This window comes from Solanum verrucosum, unplaced genomic scaffold (genome assembly GCF_900185275.1).
Source record: "Solanum verrucosum unplaced genomic scaffold, falcon-dt-bn FXZP01000060.1, whole genome shotgun sequence".
Taxonomy (NCBI): Eukaryota; Viridiplantae; Streptophyta; class Magnoliopsida; order Solanales; family Solanaceae; genus Solanum; species Solanum verrucosum.
The window spans coordinates 4868040-4892016 of NW_026020129.1; the positions used below are offsets into that span (position 1 = coordinate 4868040).

The 23977-nt window shown below is 30.9% G+C and overlaps 2 protein-coding genes across 4 annotated transcripts; both read left to right on the plus strand.

Annotated features, from left to right (window-relative positions):
• The first annotated feature begins 14556 nt into the window (after positions 1-14556).
• LOC125827004 (cinnamoyl-CoA reductase-like SNL6) lies at positions 14557-20919 on the plus strand. 3 transcript variants are annotated; one of them, XM_049506359.1, is made up of 5 exons: positions 14557-14716; positions 14850-15007; positions 18657-18857; positions 19665-19996; positions 20570-20919. In XM_049506359.1, the coding sequence occupies exons 1-5, from the start codon at positions 14575-14577 to the stop codon at positions 20694-20696; spliced, it is 960 nt and encodes a 319-aa protein (XP_049362316.1). In that variant the 5' UTR covers positions 14557-14574; the 3' UTR covers positions 20697-20919. The 3 variants fall into 3 exon arrangements, with proteins under 3 accessions (XP_049362316.1, XP_049362318.1, XP_049362317.1); XM_049506361.1 differs by lacking the exon at positions 14557-14716 and adding an exon at positions 18162-18337 and having other exon boundaries at positions 14877-15007; XM_049506360.1 differs by lacking the exons at positions 14557-14716; positions 14850-15007 and adding exons at positions 17755-17981; positions 18162-18337.
• Positions 20920-21576: 657 nt separating this feature from the next.
• LOC125826671 (RING-H2 finger protein ATL29-like) lies at positions 21577-22573 on the plus strand. Its single transcript, XM_049506027.1, has one exon. It carries the CDS (start codon positions 21614-21616, stop codon positions 22571-22573), a length of 960 nt encoding a protein of 319 aa, XP_049361984.1. The 5' UTR covers positions 21577-21613.
• The last annotated feature ends 1404 nt before the right edge of the window (positions 22574-23977 follow it).

The following is a 23977-nucleotide window of genomic DNA, read 5'->3' on the forward strand; positions in this document are numbered from 1 at the left end:
TCTTGTAAGAAAATCAATTTTGTCATCAATAGGATCAACTAGTGTTGGTACTTATGCTTAACAAATATATTATTTCTAAATTTAAAGCTAAGTGTCAACACTAGATGGACACAAATCGATCTTGCAAGAAAATCAATTTTGTCATCAATAGGATCAACTAGTGTTGGTACTTATGCTTAACAAACACATTATTCCTAAATTAAAGCTTAATATCAACACTAGATGGACACAAATCGATCAAAAATAAATTTTGTCATCAATAGGATCAACTAGTGTTGGTACTTATGCTAAACAAACACTCAATGGACACAAACAAATTATTACAAAATTAAAGCTAAGTATCAATACTAGATGGACACAAACACATTATAGAAAACAATTGCACTTGAACTTTAGAAATTTAGAAGCACCAAACCTTATCTCCTACTTTGATGAAAGAAGCAGTATAGTCTTGTATCAACTTTTTAGATGTTGAGCTTCCTCAGTTGCCTAGCACGAAAAGAAACAAATGCTAATCGGCTCATTGAAAGTAGTATGAGAATTGAGAACAAATGCTGAAAAACATAGCCAAAAAGAAAGAAAAAAAAAAAGACTAGCTCATGTTTTGAACAGGAAATAAGAACAGTGTTTCATGCTTACAGAACTGCAACAGAAAATATCACTCCAGCCAAGAAACAATGCCCTAAACATGGCTACAATCGTTTTTTTCTTTCCCATTGGTTACTGGACAAACAATCTAATGATGAGAAATCCAATTTGGTCCCAACTGACTATTATTACTACAAGGCCTTTTACATGTAAGACAAACCTCATTAAGGCAGTATTTGTTATAACAAATCAACTGCATCTGTGTTTATCAGACTTATGTCATTTCTACCTCAACCAAAGTTTATGTTAGTAAGGTAAATTTTGAGAAGATTGATGCTAAGCAAGCTGAGAAGAACTATTTGTCCAAAGGCCTTTAAGGGTGTCACTGATTTGCAGGATTATTTGGCTACAAAGTTCTCACTAAAGTCAAGCATGAAACCACATGAGCTAGTCTTTTAGGTGAAGAAGTACAAAAACACAGTTGTTTGATTCTCAAAATAGAACATACAAAAAACAGTCCAATGCGAGGACAAAACAGCAGCAATGAGCTAGTTCGAACTGGGTTCTAAAAATTCTAAAAATTCACCTTGAGTAAGAAGGTCGGGGATGGTGGCGCGAACTTCTGCTGCTGCTGATCGAGGCGGCGCCGTTCGGGATGGTGGCGCGACCTCCTGCTGCTGCTGCTGAGGCAGCGCCGGTCGGGGATGGTGGCGTGGGGTGGCGACGGTCAGGGATGGTGGCGTGGCGCCGGTCGGGGATGGGTGGGGATGGGCGCCGATGGGGTTGGGTCGGGGGTGGGTCGGGGTGAGAGAGGAGTGAGAGTTGACTTAGGGTTTTGATATTATCATTTTTTTTAATAGAAGTGTTTAATTTATAGACCACGGAATGTCGGTATCTTTTAAAATAATTAAAAATATTTAATAAATATAGACATCATGAAGTTGATATTATTTAAATAAAATAATAATTTAAATATATCGACCTTAAGGCGGTATTTATTAATTTATTTTAATATAAACTCATTTCTTGAGGTCGATTTTATTAATTAAAATTCCATATACAAATTTAATTTAACTACACATCAACAGAAGTTTAATTTAATAAATTTAATTTTATAAATTTAAATTATATACCTCCTAATTATGTAAATTTAATTTTATCGATCAACAGAAGTTTATCAATATCAAATTTAATATATAAATCTCCTTGAAATGATCATCGGTATTTCTTTAATTGATAATGTATTTCATATCTGAACCACTAATATATAAGGCTTGATTTGTTAAACTACTCGAGGAGTATATAATTAATCAATGTATTTCATACTCCGATGAATTATCCTTTACATGTCATCATTGCCTACGATATGATCACTACACTTGACATTCATTCAAGATCGAACGTATATAATAATCTTGATAGAACTTGCTTTTTACAGTAATTTACAATGTTCTATTGTCTATTTCATAAAACAAGATAAGATCACATTGAAGGTTATATGTACAAATAATTAAACAATTAATTATATAAATATAAAATTTATAATTAATTGTTATCATGACATTTCTACGAGTATTATCTCGTATTTCATACTCGAATGGATTATATGTTAGCTCTTCACTTCTACATCATTACATGAAATATTAAGTTCATGATTTGACGACGAATTGATAGAATTTGTACATTACTCCAGAAACATAAGTATAATTATCTCCTAATTCATATCAACGTAGTTTCATACTCTAAATATGAATTATTGATGTTTATTTATTTATTCCACAAATTCTAACTTTTTATTTATAAAATTGTTACACTTTTTGAAACAATTAATTGTAGGTGTAAAATGAAAATTTAGTATTATGCACAATCACAAAATTATGATTAATAGGAATATCAAACAAATCGACCACCGGATATCGCTTTTATTGAAAGTAATTATATTAAATAAAAAATATCGACCACATGAGGTCGGTATTTTATATTAATTTATTTTTTAACTTATATAAAACCGTCATCCGGAGGACGATTTATTTAAAGTTAATTGAAAATATTAATTTATTAATTTTCTGAAGTCACTATATAAATATTTTAATAAAAATTAATTTACTTACATACTATTTAATTTTATCGAGTTTTGGAAGTTGGTATTTTAATTTTTTTTGTTTTTTATTTTACATAAAATAGTCCTCCGGAAGAAGATTTAAATAAAATTAATTCAAAAAATTTCTCAAATTTATTTTTTATATTTAATTGAGAAAAATAAAATATTGTTATTTATTTATTTATTTATTTAATATCGACATCAAGAGGTCAATTTGTATTGTAATTCATTTTTTTCGAGAAAAATTCAGACCTCCAGAGGTCGGTATTTGATTTTTCTGCTTTATTTTGCATAACAATCAACCCCTTGTAGTCGGTTTTCTAAAGTTTTTTTAAAATTTTTTATTCTTTTTAAAAATATCGACCTCCGGAGATCGAAAATTACCAACTTCCATTTGAGGTCGGTAATTTTCAGGTCGATATTCACTTTTTTTTTAAGTAGTGATTATGTCATTTACCTACATCAATCATTTCACATGCACATTTTTTTTGTTTTCCACAAATCTGTACCATTAGACAATGTCTTGTAGCGTTTTATTAAGTACAAGCAAGGGGGGTTAGGCCTCTCCTTATAAAATCTTAATGAAGTATCAAACTTCTACTAATTAACAAGCATGAAGAATATAAAAACTAGAGAGAATTAGATGTCTTATGATGTAACATCTCGCTAATTGAAAGAACTAGAAAGAGTTAGAATTGGAAATAGTCATTTTAGGAAAGAATGAAAAAAATTCTGGAAATTTGTTAAGTTACGTTAAGTTTGGGTTTTTGGTCAACTTTGAACGACCATAACTCCTAGCTCAGAATGAGTTAGGTGTGTTCCAGATACCATAGGAAAGATCTTGGAATTTTCTTTCCAACGCCGTCGAGTTTGCACGATTCTGAGTTCGTATGAGTGAGATATGCTCATTGGAAGTTGGGATGTTTAAATAAGGAAAGTGTAATCCGGATTTTTGAAGGGTAGTTTGGTCTTTTCCTTACCAAATTTCTTTGTTTCATTTTTAGGAGTTTAATTGGGGTCTAAACTGAACTTGGTCAGTTTACGCTTTTGAAAACTAAGTTAAGGTTTTGAGAGAAAAGAAAAGAATAAGAGAAAATGCTAGAATCATCAAGTTCTTCAAGAATTGCTTGTAGATTTCGCCAAGGGGTGATCCCTACGAGGTATGTGAGACTGTTATAACGTTGGGTTCGTTCACCCACGTGCCAAGCATGTTTATTTCAGCGTGAATTCGTCCAAAAAGGGAAAGTTTGATGTTTTTGATATGTGTTCTTAAATTTGTTTTCGTTATTGAATCGGGCTGAATTGAGGAGTTCTTGAGATTATTGAGTTGAATTTTAGAGTTGTTTTGAGTTAGATTCTTAGGTACATTTATTGGGTATCTGAATCTAAAGAGAATTTGGGAAAAAGAACCGAGTTTAGGCGAATTGGGGATGGAAAATGAAGAAGGAAAAAGTTGGGCAAATCTGGTTCCCCAGTCCGCGTCGCGGACCTGCCCCTAGTTTCGCAGAATTTTTCTTCCCATCGCGGAGCGGTCATGGACCGTTCTGCCTCAAAAATTATTTCGCGACTAAATATTTAGATACATCTCCACGTCGCGGACTAGTTCTCAGACAGTGATTTCTTGATCTTTTCTCATGTTTAACTATCTAAAAACACTCCTAAACATCATGAGATCCTTCCTATCACAAATCACAATCATTGAATCCATAATTCAACTCAAGAAAAGTTAAGAATCAAGTCAAGAGGTTAAGAGTTAAGTCAAGAGAAGTTCATAAAGTACTTCAAAAGTCTTTCACAAACGTTTTAACTTTGTTTTAAGGCTTAAGCTTTGAGTTGAGGAAAGAGTAAGAGCAAAGTTTATTTCTTCAAAGATTATACGAGAACTAAGTATTTCCAAGAGTTAAAAATGTTTTCACATTTGAGCAAGAACGGAAACACATTTCCAAAAGAGTTTTTAAGCTAAGTTTTGAGTAATTATCTCAAACCAAAGAAATAAGTTTTGTTTTAAAAACATATGAGCTAAGTATATTTTGGGAGTAGTATTGAGCACCGATATGTGAATGCGGTTCATAATAACTCAAGTCTCCATAAACCATGTAGTCATCATGGGTAGTAAAAGATCATACTTTTTAGATGATTCTTTAAGTGCTTTTTAGCATAGACTAGTGGATCCACTTAGTTAAGACGTTCTATATGACGGCAAGTATATGACAGTTATGGCAGCGTGGGCAAGACGGTGTATCACCACTTAGGCTCATAGTGGTGGTTGTCAGTTAGAGAAACTCCCACAGTATTATATTACTTTATTATATAAGTAAGTTGAGTTGTTGTCACATTTCTTTAACAAATTGAGTTGTTTTCTATTGTTTTTAAAGCTTTACATATATTGCATGTGTATTGTTGCTTTATTTTGAGTTAAGTTATTCATGAGTTGAGTAAAGTCAAGGTAAGTATTCTTTTCAGATTCTTGTCAAGCTTACGTTATGTTTTAGTATTCCTCTCACATACTCGTACATTCAATGTACTGATGCCATTTGACCTGCATCATTTTATGATGCAGACACTGGTAATCTGGATCAACATCCAGTGCCCCGTTGATCCAATTGAGCACTCAGAGTCAGTTGGTGAGCCTTCTTGCTTTTCGGAGGACTCCTTTTACTTTGCTTTCTAGTATTTCAGTTGTTAGGATGATCGGGGGTCTTGTCCCAACATCCCTTCTTGTTTTAGGCGCTTCATAGACAGTTAGTAGTTTAGTTTTCTTTGCATTATTGTTTCATATGTTAAGACTTGAGTTGCCATTTTGGCTAAGTTGAATGTTTGACCTATAAACGTTCTAAGTTATTTTATTAAACAGTTGAGTAGAAGTGCATTTGATCATTGTAATAATGATTAGAGTCTTCCGCTGAGTAAGTAAGTCAGGCCAAGAATTCGCTTGGGGCCAACAATGGTTCTCGAGTGCCAGTCACGTCCGGGATGTAGGCTCGGGGCGTGACATATGATCACCACAAAGTTTGTAATATGCTCATTTATATTATAAATGAGGATGCTTAAATAATGTAAAAATATGAAAGAGAAGAAGAAAGTTGAATTTTCAAATTCAAACTTCCTTTCACCTGCACATTTACTATCCCATGTATTATTTTTTATACTGTTGTTCTATTCTTCTTTTCATCATCACCGAATTACCATGCAAAGTATAAACCACTTGAAAATATTACATGTTGGGCCCGTGCTTATAAAGTTTGAGTGAGATGTTAGTTGAAGTTGTTAGAAGAAAAATAACAGAGAAATTAAAAGTTTTGAGGCTGAAAGATCACTATCTTTCAAGAGTTATTGTTTGTATATTTTTTTAGGGATACAAACAATTTTCTATCATGATACAACAAAGCTAAAAACATATATGCAATTGAATTCGCTACTTCTTGGAATGCTTCGTATTTATAGAACTTAAGAGATGACTTTTCATAATAATCATGTTCTTTCATGAACATAGATGACTTTTCATAATAGTCATGTTATTTCATTTACAAATGACTTTTCATGAAAGAGACTCATTTTCTAAATAATCACAGTTTTTAGTTGCTCCCTTTTTGAAAAGAAAAACTTTTGTTGCTCTTTATTCGAACATACACAATTTTTTGTTTCATTTAAAATTTTAAATTTAAATTTTTAATTTTAAATAAACAATTTATTCAAAATAAATTACAAAAAATAAATCTTTAAATTTAATTAAATAACCAATCCGGCCCGCACCTCAAGTCCAAGTCATTTAGATATATATTATTAAATATACGAAAAAGGGTCAAAATTGCCCCTGAACTATGAGATATAGACCACTTATACCCTCCGTTACATTTTAGGATAAAAAATACCCCTACCGTTATCCTAAGAGACCACAATTACTCTTAAGACTTAACAAAAGTGATTTGGTAAACCACATGACACTAATTCCGCCACATAGGCTTGCCAACTAGGATATCCACTAAAATTTTTGACCGAATTAATAATTCAACCCTAACCTATTTTTGCTAGACCTAGCCCACTCAAATTAGGAGGGAAATATCATATTATTCACCTCAATCATTTTCACTATTCAAGTCACCCCATAAAGGAGAATATTTTGAAAAACATATTTCACTTGAAGAATCTCAATTTTGAAGAATCGTTTCTTCTGGAATCTCGATCTAGAAGGTAAATTCTCTTCTATTTAAGTATGTAACTGATTTTTTGTTTACTTTCAGTATGATTTTAAACATCTTTCATAGTTGTATTTTGAAGTTAGGGTTTATATGCAAAATTGGTTTGTGAATATTTTAGTAGATATTGATATATGTTCTGATGATTCTTTATATTTGAGATAAACTACTATTTTTCCTTCAATTTTACATGTGTTGGGATTTGATCTGTCGGGAGGAGTTAAAGTCTTGTATGGCTTTTATCTTGTTTTGAGGTCCCTTTTTGCTGTTTTTATGTTGGTATTGACACATTTTTAGGCTACTTGCAAATAATTTAAGATTTTATTCTCGAATGTGAATGTGTGGTCCCAATCTAAGCATTGTTTAATTCCTCTTTTTGGTATTTTTTTACTGCTAAGTCACTTGCTTTGTTTTTATATGTTATAAAAGTCACTTTCTTCTTGATAAAAGCTTTTTTCTCATTTATATGTGCTTCTTGATATGAATGTTGATCTTATATTTCACTATGGAGGTAAATGGACTTTAAAACCCCACCTACTATATGATGAGAGGTATGTTCATTATTTGAAGGCGTTTAATTCCAATCACCTAAACTTGATTCACATAAAAGAGGTGTTTGAAAATAACTTGGGTTTTGTATTAGTTAAACAAGTACTTGTGAAAGGACCTTCTGGAAATTTGTTTTTGGTTCAAGATTCTGATGGAATTAGGATACTTCAGGAGTTACTAACTGAAGAGTTTAGGGTAGTTCATGTATTTGTTGTTGATGATTATGAAGAAATTGTTCTTGCCCCTAACATTATCAATCATAGTGAAACCTATCATGTTCAGTGTGAGTATGGGACTGACGCCGAGTCAGAAAATGATGATGGTTTGGTTGATCCTACTTCAGATGGTGAGTATGACTTTGATGAGTTAGAGCTCATTAAGATGCAAAAAAAAGGGAAGTCAATGCTAATTTAAGTCATTACAAAGACCTGTTTCTTAATATGACCTTTAAGAACTTAGATGATGCTAGGACAACTTGTAATTTATATGCCCTGGCGATTAAAAAACCTTTGAAAGTTGCAAAGAGTGATCGAAAAAGACTAAGATACAGATGCATAGAGGGTTGTCCATTTGCAATTCTTGTTTCACTTGATGGTAAAGGTCCAAGATATAAACTTAAGACTTTTAAGCAAGAACACAATTGTGAAGAGGCATTACACAATCCTAGAGCTACACTTTATCCCATTATTTCAAAAGCAAAGTTCAAAATAATCTCAAGTACGCACTGAAGGATATGAAACAAGACTTGATGGATAATTTCAACTTAAATACTAATGATTCAAAGTTGAAAAGGGCCAAGAGAATGGCCCTTCAAAAAATGCAAGGCAATTTTTTAGATGAATACAACAGATTGAAGACGTATGCAAATGAGATTAGAATGACTAATCCTGGTAGTGATGTGGTGATCAACTTATCAAAAGATGCAATGGAACAAGGAAAAAGAAAATTTCTCAGAATGTATATATGCTTTAATGCAATGAAGGTTAGATGGAAAGAAGGATTAAAGAGCTAACGCAAGGGGCAATTACTGATGGTTATGGCACAAGACTGCGATAACTCTTTCTATCCATTGGTATGGGCTGTAGTGGATAAGGAGACCACTAGGGCATGGACATGGTTCTTACAGTTGTTTGAGAAGTCATTGAATATGAAGAATGGTGATAGCATCACATTTATGTCTTACATGCAGAATGTAAGTAGTAATTTGTGTTTATGTAACCTAATTATATACAGTTTTTTATAAGTACTAATTGGTTTGACATGTACAGGGATTACTGAATGCAGTGGAAAATGTCCTTCCATTATCAAACCATAGGTACTATTAAGATGCTTTTAAGTGCTTGAACCTTTTGGTCCTACTAGAGAACTTGAAAATGATCCTGTTTTAAGGCCTCGTATAATTTTTGAAGAGTTAACAAGGCTTAAGATGAGGCAGAACCAACAAACAAGATCTGCGAATAGAGTGATCACTTTCAGAGGTGATCATAGAGGAGTGAGTGAGCCTACAAATTTGCTTTACTCACCCACTAAAGACACATGGAAAGGAAAAGAAGCTATGACTAGTAATCAGTTGAACCTTTTAGTCCTATTAAAATGCTTTTAAGTGCTTGAACCTTTTGGTCCTACTAGAGAACTTGAAAGTGATCTTGTTTTAAGGCCTCGTATAATTTTTGAAGAGTTAACAAGGCTTAAGATGAGGCAGAACCAACAAACAAGATATGCTAATAGAGTGATCACTTTCAGAGGTGATCATAGAGGAGTGAGTGATTCTACAAATTTGCTTTACTTACCCACTAAAGTCACATGGAAAGGAAAAGAAGATATGACTAGTAATCAGTTGAATGCAAGAGAGAAGAAGATGGGGAAGTTAAAGACCAAGAAAGCAAATTGAAGATCTCAAATTTAGACTCTTGGTAGTTGGAAGTATTAAGTATGTGCCAATTTCTGTTAATTTTTTTTTGAGATACTGAAATGTTGGTTTTTGTATGATTTTGCAAGTGCAAACAATGACATTACTATTTTTATTTTGTTGTTATGTTATGGATGCAAACAATACACAACTCCTTATGTTTTATTTTGAACAGAAGCTTTGTTTTAATTGAATATTTATTTGGCCAGTTTTTGTTTTAGGTTCTTGGTCTGTTTTGGGTTAGTTAAGGTGTTAATTGTTATGGTTTGAACTTCAGGATTGTTGTTTGGCAATTTTTTGAAATTTAACAGGTGATCAACAATTATTATTGTTGCTTGATGGAGTTACTTTTCTTGGGCTTTTGAAATCTTGTAGTCACGCTGGACTAGTTGATGAAGCACATATATATTTTTCGTATGAGAGATCATCACTACACTTGCTTGATAGATGAATTGAGTGGGATAGGAAGATTGCATCAGACGTATGACTAGGAAATGCAGTGAAAGTAACTGCGAAGCTTGGGGAAAGTCATCATGTTGCAACGATTCAATAGTTTTCTTGTTATACATATAAATGATTATGTCTAATATTGGTAAAATATGTTCTGAAATTTGCTTGACAGTACTCTGGAGCTCCAATAATTTTTGAACCAGTAAATCGACCATAACTTTTGGATGTCATCAACCAAAACAACATCAGAATCAAGATAAATTTCCCTTTCAACACAGGGCTGGATGATCTCAGCTAAATAAGTCCTAGCATAGTTCAATGGATTATCAAAAGCTTGATGAATCGAAGATGATATCAATTTCTTCACTTGAAATTCATTAAAGTTGTAAACTTTGAAACTCAGAGATGGAAATATGGACTTCACCATCTTTCTCAGGTTTTGAAAATCCTTATTCTTTGAAGCCACAAAATGGAAATAAACATTTTATGGGCAAGATGAATGCTTGAGAACAGAGTGAACTGCTGCTATTGATCTTCTAAAATATTTGACATCAAGAGTCATGGCTACATGTATCAAATTTGGCTCACAAATTAACAAAATCGAATCTAAAATTGGACATTCTTGGCTATTACGATACTTTAGAGATTCTTGCTGCAAAGATGCAAAGATGTATCAAATTTGGGTCAATTTCTTGCTGCAAAGATGCAGTACTACTGTTTATTTTGTTCATCTAATATTGGACTTAGACGAGCTTAAATATAGTAGAATGGACATTACTCCAATAACTAGTTACACCACGATTCTAACTAAAAAAGAGCATGTGTTTTTGCTTTTGCTAAATTCTTTTGCTTCCTCGAGATCATCGGGATTGGTTTCAAGGCTAAAGCAGAATCTCATGGCTGTCTGTTATACATCAAAATTTGGACCAAAGAGATAGCTGAGCTTTACAAGACAGGCAACAACCCAGTCTTTATGGTATAAAGGTATGTCAAATTTCAGAACCTTCTGCAGTAATTTTGCGAAATGAGATGCATTTACTTTATGACAAAATTGCTCAAAGTTTAGCAGTCTTGTAAGTAATCGGGATGCTGCAGATATCTCATGACCTGCCTCTTCTACCTCAAGGGCATATAGTTCCGTGTTCTGCATATCTATTTCAGATTCTGTATCTACAATATAATTGTTGAATCCAGTTAGTTATGTCCAGGAAACAATAGAATTTAATGTAAATTTTCTCTAGTCATGATAAAGACTACTATTTTAGCATAAGATCTTCATACCACAAATATAAATAAGAACAAATGACTAAATTTCATTATGTCATCCACACCATGCTTCAAGTTTTCTTCCTTTAACAAAATAACAAAAGGTGAATTGAATAGTGAAAATGGAATGAGGTGAAAAAGATAATGTTTCCCTCCTAAATTTAGTGGGTTGAGTCTAGCAAAAATGGGTTAGGGTTGAATTATTAATTGGGTCAAAAATTCTAGTGGGTATCCTAGTTGGCAAGCCTATGTGGTGGAATTAGTGTCATGTGGCTTGCCAAATCACTTCTGTCAAGTCTTAAGGGTAATTGTGGCTCTTAGGATAATGACATGGGCATTTTTTATCCTAAAATGTAACTGAGGGTATAAGTGGTCTATTTCGCATAGTTCAAGGGCAATTTTGACCCTTTTCCATTAAATATATATAAGTTGACTTACTTTATTAAATAGACTAAATGGGCTAAGGCTTAAAAAGACCTAAAAGATGCTTCTTTCACCAATGTGAGAACTTTTCCTTTATATTACAACTATCATAACAAAAATGAGAATAAAGAGGAATATGAGTCTATTTTGAGAATCAATTTAGAATTCATGTCGAAGTTATCCATAACGAAAGTCATTCACTTATAAGGAAATTGTTGGAATAATACACGTAGAGGAAACAAAGCTTACATATAGTGCATTCATTAGAGTGCGTTAAGACATGTATGATGGAGCTAAGACTGGATATTCAAACCCATGTTTCGAGGGTGAATCATTTAGCTTGTACCAATAGCACAATGACACTCATATGATCCTCATGGGTGCACTATTAATTATATCTTAATTTAATTTCTGTCAGTTTCTCAAGATAGATATATATATACACATGATTTTTTTAAAAGTTAGCGAGTGCACATGCAACCCCATCTCGAAGGATGGGTCTGTCTCTGTTTGAGATAGACGTACATAGAATGTAAGTTAAATGTCACATCACATGAGGATAGAAAAATAAAGCTTAATACACAAATCATTCCCAAGAGAGAAAACTTCAAGTATTTGGGTCTATAATTTAAGAAAACGTGGAGATTGAAGAGGACGTCATACATTATATTGAAGTGGGGTGAATGAAATGGCGTCTCCATTCGATATCATATATGATAAGAATGTATCATCGAGACTTAAAGGTAAATTCTATAAAATGATTGTTAGACTAAATATATTAGGGGTTGGAGTCTTGTTTGGTCAGTTGGGAACCCGCAAATTCAAAAAAATGAAGGTCGCACAAAAAAGAATGCTTAGATGAATGTGTGTGCATATTATGAGAGATAAGATTAGAAATAAAGATATATGCGAGGTAAGATGGGAGTAACCCTCGTGGTGGATAAAAATGCGAAAAACGAGACTGAGATGGTTCAGACATATGAAAAAGAGGCGCACAAATAACCTAGTGAGGAGGTACGAGTGGTTGACAGTTATAGGTTTGAGGAGAGATAGAGGCATACCGAAGAATAATTGGGGAGAGGTGATCAGGATATTATTACATCATCAGTTGATCAAGAACATGACCCTAGAAAAAAAAGCATGGAGATCAAAAATTAAAATAGACAGTTAGTAGATAGTCTAGAGTTCTCTCTCTTCTGGTAGTTGAGCAGAGTTTTAAATGGGAGCATTCATCTGTTCCCTTACCACATTACCATTATTATGCTAATATTATTGTTCATGCTAAAAGAGGTTTAAAATGTGAAAAAGTAAATATGCGAAGAAGCAAAGAAAATTCAACATCTATTATATATAAAAAAATAATAATCTAATTATGTATAAATAATATAATTTTATGAAGGGAATTCAAATAAATCTCTTGTTTAATTGACCCAGCTTAACTCCGCTCCTATTGGGTATGGTGTTTGTAATAATAAATTTATTGCATAAACCAAATTAATTAATTTAGAACGATGGAAAGAACCAATTACACACCCCTAAATAAGTTGAGTTGTTAAAAATTCTTGAAATCATGATACGTAAATGATAGAATGAAACGTTTCTAGCATCTGAAAAAAACACTCACACATGAAAAAATCCTCCAGGAGAAAGAAATCTGCCCTATATTAGCAGGAAATATATTTCGAAAACAAATTAGAAATATTCATACATATATTTGTATATGTATAAGTATAATTCAAAGATGTGTAAATTGTAATGATCAAAATCAGGACTTGGTCCAAATTTTGTATTGACGGAATCAATAAAAAAATGTATATATATATATAATATGACAAAAAATATTATTTGAAAATAATGGGAAGTAATCTTTTTCTTCGTTTCAATATATTTGCAATATATTAAATTTGATTGGACATCAAATCTCTAAGAAAGAATCTAAAAGATTTGATATTTATATGGTCAAAAATAAATCAAAAACATTTATATGATTATAAATTATTTTATTAAAAATAAAAGTAAAGAATTAAAATTAAATTATTTTTAATCAATAAAAAAGTATAATACTTTTAAAAAAAAATGAATAAAACAGAAAATCATAACAAATTGAAATGGAAAAACTTTTACATTACTCATTTGACGATGATTTATGTGTACAACAAAAAGTTAGGAGAGAATACAAAGACGATGACTGTTAATTAGTAGTATAAGCTTTGGTAGGTGTTTCTTGTGGTGTTGAGGTTTTCCCTCTCACCAAACCAAACCCCATAATACTTGTCTATAATATCCAACCTTCTTTTTCTCCAACTTTGGTCATTATTTGCTAACTTGCCAACTACCACTTACCAACTCGTTATCGAGTTTATCTGAATCTAATAATTTTTAGTATAAAATACTACTCTATTTATTTTAAAATAATTAATATTTTTACCTTTTTATTTTATTTCAAAGTAAGTAGTGTTTCAACATAATAAAAAATACATTAATAATGATTTTTCAATTTTGCCCTTATTTAAATAACGAGTTCTACGTACTAAAGCTATTACATTAAAGAGTTACATCTTTTTTCAAGTGATTTATTAAGGATAAGTTAGTAAAGTATATTTTACTTTTTAGGAATGAGTAATTTTATTAAGGGGTGTGTTCAAGCTAAAATTTGTTTGTCTGATTTTAAAAACTATAAAGAAGATTTTTGAATCATGTAATCTTAAACTACATATATGTTTGAATGTACCAAAATGTTTTTTAATCTTATGGTTTTAACATGTCATGTGCAAAGTTTTAATTAAAGAGTTGCTAACAAAAAGAGACATTCTTTTTAAACGAATTGAAAAGGAAAGTAAAATAAACAAATTGAAACAGATAGAGTGATTTATGTATAATAATTTACTAAAATTGCAAAATAATAGATTTGAGACCATAATATTAAAAATTAAATTTCATAAAGCTTAAATCTTGAATCCGCAGGTAGGTAACACCAACAATCTTTGAATGTTTCTCTAGCTTATAAACTTGTTAGTTCCCCTATACATACATATCTTTGTTCTACTTATCCTTATTTCATCTCTCTCCTTTTTTGAACCACAAACACAACAATGGCTCCGGCTTCAAATTTTAACTCCATCTCTAACACTGTGTGTGTCATGGATGCCTCGACTCGTCTCGGCTCGAGCTTAGTCAAGAGACTACTCACAAATGGCTACACGGTTCATGCTGCTATTCAAAATATTCATAATGGTTCGTTTTTTTTATTTTTACCCCTCCCTAGGAACTCCCCTTTTTTAATAACTCGAACTTGCAACGTGTGCTTACCATCTGAGCTACCCTTCTTATCGATGATTCTTTACTTAATTTGGGTTTTTTTTATTAGGTGGTCATGGTGAGTTCTTGGATGCATGTGACATGAAGAGAATTAAGAATTTTCATTTGGACCCTTTTGATTATCATAGTATAGTTGATGCTCTAAAGGGATGTTCTGGCTTGTTTTACTCCTTTGAACCTCCAAAGGACCAGTCATGCACTTATGATGTACGTATATACTTTAATTAATTATATGCACATTAACTTAATTTTTTTTTTATGTCCATATCACCTTTAATTATATTTTATAATAGATAGTATGATTTATTTTAAGATTACAAATCTTATATTTAATGTGACTCTCAATCTTATGTGCGGTGTATAAATGCTTGATTAAACTATATATAGCCTGATATTAATTTTAGTTGTTGGCAAAAAGTAGGAAAAAGAAAGAAAAGGAAATTAGAAATATCAAGATTTAACATACTTGTTTTAGGCAATAAATTGCTTGAGTACTCGTGAGATAGGAGACCAATCACGTTGACATAAAATGTAAGGGAAATCATTTCGACTTTTTTTTCCCAAGAGAATATTAGTAGCTCAGGTAGTTAACGAAACTTTCACTTTATTAGTGATGTTCAATTTTATATAGAGATCAAATAATATGAAATCGAGGAAGTACTTGAGCTTAGCAAGAAAATTCTCCAAACCATTTGTGAGAAGTAGTTGAGCCATCATTGAAATATTCAATGAATTCCGTTGAATTGTCAAGAATGGGTCTCTTTTTGTTTGATTATGAGTTTGTTCTTGATATGTATATAACGGACTATAGTGTTTTTTTTTATATAATATTCTAGGAAAAATTTTTATATCAAGAATTGGAATTTGGAATAAAGTCAACAGCGTACCCCAATTAATTGTTGTGTCAATTATCGGTGGGACACGAAGTTGAAACCTAGTATAGCTATATAAATTGAATAGAAATGATAAAAAGATCTTTCAAATTTTACATATATAAAAACGAAGATTTCTTTTAAAAAGATTATAAAATTATAAATAAATTTGTAATGGACAGATTTATATCACGTTCTTGCTAATTGCCTAAGTTTAGTAGGTAGCCCAAACCGCAAAATAATGAAATTAAGGTATGAACTTTAGTGTACATATTTTTTTTTATTTTTATTTTTTATTTTTTATTTTTTATTTTTTATTTTTTATTTTTTATTTTTTTTAAAACTGAAATTTTATATCTATCATTGCCACTGAGACACAATTACAATTTGAGAAGGAGGTTTAGACCTTGCCTTCTTGAAGATTACAGTAGCAATGGGCAAAAAAAGTTGCACAAAGGTGACAACTAGCAAAAGACTTCTCAAGGAGGGTCATAGTAAATCAGGGAAGGCTTCCTTTTTTTAATCCTAAAGGATGGAAATTGCCATTTATCTAAATTGAGGAGTCCCTTAACATGTGCTGGCAGACCAGATGTGTCGGTAATAACTATGGTAGTGTTGGTTAGATGACTATAAGAAGCAAGTTTGTCAGCCACTCTGTTGGCTTTCCTATAGCAGTGATTGATCTGAATATTGTGTCTGAGGATCAACTCTCTGATTTCTTCCACCGTTTCTCTCATCCTCCAAGGAGTAGACCATAAATTGAGAATGCTATTTAGGAGGAGGAGGGAATCAGTTTCAACTGTAGTAAAGATGTGTCCATTGGCAATACACCACTTCAGGCCAAAGAGGAAGGCTTTTGCTTCAGCAGTATTTAATTAGGTTTGTAATTAATGTTTATCCCCACAACATCTCCTAACAACTCAAAATACACCCTGGAAAGCTCAACAAGCCTGCCTAACTGGCCACCCCACCTACATATGCATGCAAGAAAAAAGTGCATTAATTTGAGAATGACTTAGAGCCTGTTTGGATGGGCTTTTAAGCTGGTTAAACTAACTTAAAAGTCAATTTTTGACTTATTAGAGTATTTGACAATTATCAAAGTGACTTATTTTAAGCCAAAAGTTAAAAGCTAGGTGAGGGGAGCTTTTTTTAAAAAAAAAACTTAAAAGCCTTTTTATGTTGACCAAGTATATTACCTTTTTGCCCTTAATTCTTTTATACAATTCCCAAATTGCCCATATTGAATTAACCCTAACATCTATTATTATTATTATTATTATTATTATTATTATTATTATTATTATTATTATTTATTTTTTTATTTTTTTTAATTATTATTATTATTATTATTATTATTATTATTACTATTATTACTATTATTACTATTATTACTATTATTATTATTATTATTATTATTATTATTATTATTATTATTATTATTCCTCTTATAAATAATTTGTGGTGGTAAAGAAATATGTGAATGATAGGAAAATATAACTTATGGATGTAAAATATAAATTTATTTTGTTTTAATTTTTTTTTAAGTATAAAAACCTTAAATTAATCAACTTTTTATCATGTTAACTGCTTAAAGGGTATTTCAGACATTTTGATTAAAAAAAGTGTTTACCAGCACTTATTTGCCAAAAACATCAACAACTTTTTTTTCAACTGCAGCACTTTTATCCAAACACATAACTACTTATTTTTAAAATAAGTTCCAGCACTTTAAAAAGTTACTTTCTTTAAATCAATCCAAATGGGCTCTTAATAATATTAGTATAGTTTTTACTGTTAATAATATATTTTTAAGAAAAAAATTGAAATTTAACTATGGTATAGAATAAGTATATTAGTGTTTGTTGGTTTCCACCCCGTGCTTGATACCCACATTAATGAAGCCCGATCGTGTCGGAAAATCCCACATTGAAAATAAAGCGCTCCCTAACAGCTAAGCTAAGGGACTTGAACCCGAGACTTCTGGCTCAAACTCACACTCATTATTATTTGGGTCCTACAACTACCTTTTTTGTTGTATATATAGATGCTAGCTAGGTAGCTTTATATATACAAAGTCCTTGAATCAATTAACTCTTCACATCCCAATTGATCTCTTTATTTAACAAATATCCAATCAATAGATCAAACTCTCTATTATTTGGATTGTTATATACTTCTAATTGAGAGCAATTTCAACATGAATAGTGCAGTTTGTGTAATGGATGCCTCGAGTTGTTTAGGTACAAAACTTGTTAAATGTCTTCTTCAGAGAGGATATACTGTTCATGCATCCCTTCAAAATTATGGTTAGGAACATTGTTACTTCTCTTTTTAATTTCCCCCTTTTCTATTCATTAGTTTTCTTCCAGATTGATTTCTCAGATGATCAGTGCTCTAGTAATAGTTATTATCTCAGAAGATCGCTATTACTTAAGTGACAATATGAGAAATTAACTCGTTTTCTTCCTTTCCTACTCTCGTATTAGGCGAATCATCGTTGTTCTTGGACGAACTTGAATGTGATGATGATGATGATAAGATGAAGAAATTGAAGATTTTTCAATCGGATCCTTTTGATTATCATAGTATTGTCGATGCTTTGAAGGGTTGTTGTGCTCTCTTCTATTCCTTTGAGCCTCCTCATGATCATTCCACTTATGATGTACGATTACTCTTGATTTACTCTGAAGATTATATGATTTAATTTGTGTTTCGAGTTTTAACTTCTATGTTAGGTCGTGTAAAAAGTTATAATCGTCCATTAAAAAGGTAGAATTAATAACTTGAACATAAGACAGATTATCAACTACAACAGGTCAACATGAGAGCTTTACTCTTTTATTTGTGTTTAAATGATTGATAATATTGTTAATATATGAAACTAGGGTGTTGACTTATCAATACCTTTCTACTATCCTACTTCAAAAACTTTTCTTTAAAATCGATGATATATCAGAAATAATTTTTTTATCCCGGGGCAGGAATATATCGGAGAAGTGGAGGTGAGGGCAGCACATAATGTACTGGAAGCATGTGCACAAACAGACACTATTGAAAAAGTTGTGTTCACTTCCTCAGCAACTGCAATTATTTGGGGACATCATGAAAATGATCAAAACTCTGCATCCATGCTTCTTGATGAAAGACATTGGAGTGACATCAACGTTTGTCGTAAATTCAAGGTACATATGCCAACATACATTATATTTAGAGGATTTAGGTAGACGTTTTGATCATGTTTTACTATGAAATTTAAAAAAAGTTTACTTTTATTTTCAAAGTGATAATATTTGAAATTTGAAATTATTCAATTCTGAAAAATTAAAGTTAATTTATACCTAATTGAATTAATTAAAAGTTCATGTATCGTGAATACTACTACTTGTGCATGATGTTCAACTAGAAGACTTTCGTATAAATTATTTTAATATGCGAATTATTAAATGCGCACAGGTAATGCATGCTTAAAGTTCAAACTATGTTAATTATCATGGTTAAAGTGATAAATTAGATTAATTAGAGCATATTACTCCCTCTGTCTCACTTGTGTGTCCTATCTACTATTTGAAGAGTAAAATAATGTTTTTTTTTACCAATTTTTTTTAATATTAACCATGTATACTAGTGACTTATAATATATTTTTCTATTATTTCTAAATATGTAGATTTTATTTCAAAAAAGAAATAATAATTTTCATATTCGACTTGTCTTAAAAAATTAATTGATTTGACATTCGTATTACAAATCAAATCACGTAAAGTAGAATAAATGTGATAAAGATAAGAATTAGATCTACACATAATTTATTTTTCTCAGATCCCACTTATGAGATCATTCAGTTAGTGTTGTTGTAATATACACAAATGTATCGATAACAGTCTCTCTGAAGATAGGACTTCGAAAGAAGATAAGTTCTATCTATATACTATCCTTTTCAGACCTTACTTGTGCGATGATAGTGAATTTTATTTTTGATGAAAATGGATAGCTATGGCATGCATTGTCAAAAACACTAGCAGAGAAGACAGCATGGGCGTTGGCTATGGACAGAGGAGTCAACATGGTATCAGTCAACGCAGGACTATTAATGGGTCCTGATCTAACGATCAAAAATCCATATCTTAAAGGAGCTGCTGAGATGTACGAAGATGGAGTGTTTGTGACCGTTGATCTTGATTTCTTGGTGGAGGCCCACATTTGTGTTTATGAACAAATTTCAACTTATGGACGCTATTTATGCTTTAATCACATCATTAATCAAACTGAAGATGCTGTTAAACTTGCCAACATCTTATCCCCTTTGCCTTCATCACCTCAAAGGTACTATTTTCTCCGTTTTAATTCATGTGATGTATTTGACTTATGTTTGTGTGACTATAAATAATTTCGCTAAGAATAAAATAGATATTGTTACTAAATATAGAAATGTATCGGTTTTTATGGAACTATGAAATTCAAGTTTTTTAAAAATTATGCTTTAATTATGAAATTCAAGTTTTCAAAAAAAATAAATGCTTTGTATCTTGCTATCAACATCTTGCTCCATGATACAAATTCTTTTCTTACCTACCGAGCATGTATCAAAAAACAGTTTATCTACTTTATAAAGATAGAAGACGTAAGGTCTGCGTACCTTGATCCTAACCTTTGCAAATCCCACTTATAGAATTACACTGTATATGTGGTATTCTTGTAAATAATTATGAAGATTTTTTAAATTTTATAGGTTAAACTGTGCGTACATATAGTTTCTTTCAAAAATGTAAATCATTAATATCTTGGTGATGATTTATTGAACGCAATTCTTGAATATCAATGTTGTTATCTATGATAATTGAGGTAATTAATATGATGATATGGATCTCATACAATTTTTCCTTTTTGATTTGATAGTATGGAGAGTGATACAAGGATAATTCAAGAGAGGATAAGCAACAAGAAGTTGAACAAACTTATGGTTGAATGTCAGCCACAGATCAATGGCAAATCAAGAGGAATGCTTATGAAAGTGTCAACATGATAATTAATTCCATTAAGCATTATGAATTGATTGGCAACTTCCATTCTTAGAAATTATTGTCCAATGTTATTAAATTCGACAACAATATTCCACCTAAAAGGAAGAAAAGTATAAAGGAATTATGCCCAAAAAATGGCATGTAATTATGTTGATGTGCAAATGTCAACATTAGTAAAGCAATAATTGAAGATCCCCATGTGATAAGATTTTGCAAATTGTAGTTGTCGCTTTTAAGTGCAAATCTATTTAACTAGCACCCATTAAAAAAATTGTGGGATATGATTACTAAATTATACCCTTATATTTATTACATATTTCTTAAGAATTGAACACTATTATAAAAAAAAAAGTAATTTTTATAAATATAAGGGTATACTATACTATTTTGTCTTGAATTTCTAACGCGATATTTATTTTGGGACAAATTTTACTAAAAAAACACTTATTTTAAAACGAACGAAGAAATAATTACTAATCAGTAGGTTGAATTACTAGTGTAATATGTAATAAGTATAAGTATATAAATATTACCTAAAGGAAATGAGTTAACTGATGGTAGCAAAACCATAGACGCTACTATACATATTTAATATCTCACATTTCCTCATAACATGGAACTCTCTCTAGAACTTCCTTCTTAACCATAGAATAATAAACCAACCTTTTCCACGTTACTGTACCATAATTTAACACATATTTATCTCAATAACAATAATTACTATATTCTTTTTTTATTTAATTTATCATTTCCCATAACAACACTAACAAAAAAAAAAACTAAATCTAAAAAATCATCCATGTCACTACTCTTCCTTTTTCCACCTTCTTTCATCACTTATCTTCCTCTTTTTTACTTCTTTCATTTAAGAAGTTAAATAATTCATATTCTTAATGCTCTCTATTGTTCTTCAAATTAAATGTCTTCAAATGTCCAAAACTCAACCCCATCACCACCATCACCAACAACATATGCCTCACCACCAGTAGCAATAATCTTCACTATCATCCTTGTTTTAATTTTCTTCATAGGTTTTTCATCTATTTTCTTTTGTAGATGTTTCATCCAAAATCTACTATACACATGGCATTTAAGAAATAGCCCTAATGGTACTCCAATTGATCCTAGGGTTTCAGCAAATGGACAATTAGGTCTTGATCCTTCTATTATTAAATCATTTCCAACATTTACCTATTCAAGTGTAAAAGATTATCGTAAAGAATCTTGTGGTCTTGAATGTGCTATTTGTCTGGTTGAATTCGACAACGACAGTGTCCTCCGCCTCGTTACCTCATGTAACCATGTTTACCATCAAGATTGTATCGATCTATGGCTCGAATCACACAAGACATGCCCTGTGTGTCGCGCGAACCTAGACTCGCCCGAGGTGCTAAAGAAAAGGTCGCAATATACATCATATGTGACGAGTAATAGTAATAGTAATAGTAATAATAACAATAACAATACCAATAATAATAGCAATAACAATAATGTCATGCGTGACATTAATGAGAACGAATCGTTAGAAGATTCTTTGAGCATTACAATTCCAGACGATAATAACAACGATGATGATCATAAAGAAGAAGAGGAAAGTGGATGCGCTAGTGCAACATTAGAACGTGTGGAATTACAAGATGAAGAAGCGAAATTTTCGAGATCGCATTCAACGGGGCATTCGATAGATAGATCTAGAGGAGCTGAAGATAGGTTTACATTGAAATTACCAGAACATGTGAGGGCAAAAATTATAAAGGGACATAATTCAACAAAAAGTTGTACTTCTTTTGGTGAATACAAAAGCAAAACAACTACTGGAAATGCTGGTTTTGGTGAAGTTTCAGAGTCATACACAGTAGATATCAATAAATTAATATAATTTTGTATTTTTTTTTAATTGGGCTTCTTAATGGAAGATGTTGTATTATTAGATCTATCTTCTTCATTCATAATACATACTTCCTTCGTCTCAATTTGTTTGTTCTATTTTTTGTATAATTTAAGATCACAAGATCTAAAAGTCATCTTTTTACTTTCTTAAGCCTTTTGTCAAATCAAAACAGAACAAACAAATTAAAACGAAAGAATCGAACTTTAAATAATATATTCAAGTTTATATTTATGTGTCAAGTGTCAACTAACTTTACTATGTGATTTTCAATGGTTTCCTTGATAAAGTTCTTTGAGCCTTCGAGGATTCTCTGTACAATTAAAATTTTAGAGAGGTTTTTGAATTGATAAATATTTCAAATTGAGTACTCCTTTCTTGGATACATTATGTATAACAAAAAGTATTTTAAAAATATAGTGTTCACATGAATAATAAATAAATCTTGTCATGACTATTTGAGTCATATATATATACTTAGTTCTATTCAAACACATTCAAAATATACTAGCATGAGAAGTTAGAATTTTATATTTTCATAAATATGACCAATTTCTTAAATTCGTGCTATAATCATTCTGATGGTTTATTCAAATTCTCGTTTATGATTATGAATAATATTTTTTGACTTATAAGAATTGATGATTTAATTTTTATGTAAGAAAAAATTACCTCAATACACATTTTATTTTATCATAAATTTCTAAAATTTCCTACCATTTAAATTTTTTTTAAAATTACCCTTTCGGATATATCACTCCCATCTCACTAATACATCCCTATCTCCCTCTTGGTAACATCCCTCCCCTCTCTGATACATCCCTTCCCTCTCTGATATATTCCTCGTTTCTATGTATCCGGATGTTCTATCCCGTCTTTGGTACATCCTCCCCCTCTCGGATACATCCTTTCCATATGTATCTGAATGTCTGTTGATGTATCCGAAATTCATAAATTTTAAGGAATTCTTAAAAAAATTGAAAAATAATAGAGAAATAATGTAATTAGCTGTTACTACTATAAAATTTATGAAAATTATACTAAATTTAAACTCTTTATATGTATATATATATATATACGAGGACACCTATAGGACATATAATTTATTTGATGTAACACTTATTGAATTGAATAAACAAACAAATAATTATTCCATAAATAATATACACTATAAATAAATGTATGTTTAATAATATATTTTAATATTTACGTGAGACATTTTGCTTTTTAAAAGTTAATCGACTTAATTTTTGAAGTTAGATATTCAAATATTATATGAAAATTATTATAAATTGTAAAGGCTCTCATATCAATATGATAAAAACAAATGTCCTTCAAATGTTTATTTAAAATTTGTATAATTTTAAATCTAATCTTGAAAAATAAAAAATATCA

Excerpts from the sequence above, each read along its gene's own strand:
- LOC125826671 (XM_049506027.1), top strand. The coding sequence starts at position 21,614 with ATGTCTTCAAATGTCCAAAACTCAACCCCATCACCACCATCACCAACA.
- LOC125827004 (XM_049506359.1), top strand. The coding sequence starts at position 14,575 with ATGGCTCCGGCTTCAAATTTTAACTCCATCTCTAACACTGTGTGTGTC. Across the intron at positions 14,717-14,849 it reads TATTCAAAATATTCATAATG|GTGGTCATGGTGAGTTCTTG; the intron begins GTTCGTTTTTTT and ends TTTTTTTATTAG. Across the intron at positions 18,858-19,664 it reads ACGTTTGTCGTAAATTCAAG|CTATGGCATGCATTGTCAAA; the intron begins GTACATATGCCA and ends GAAAATGGATAG.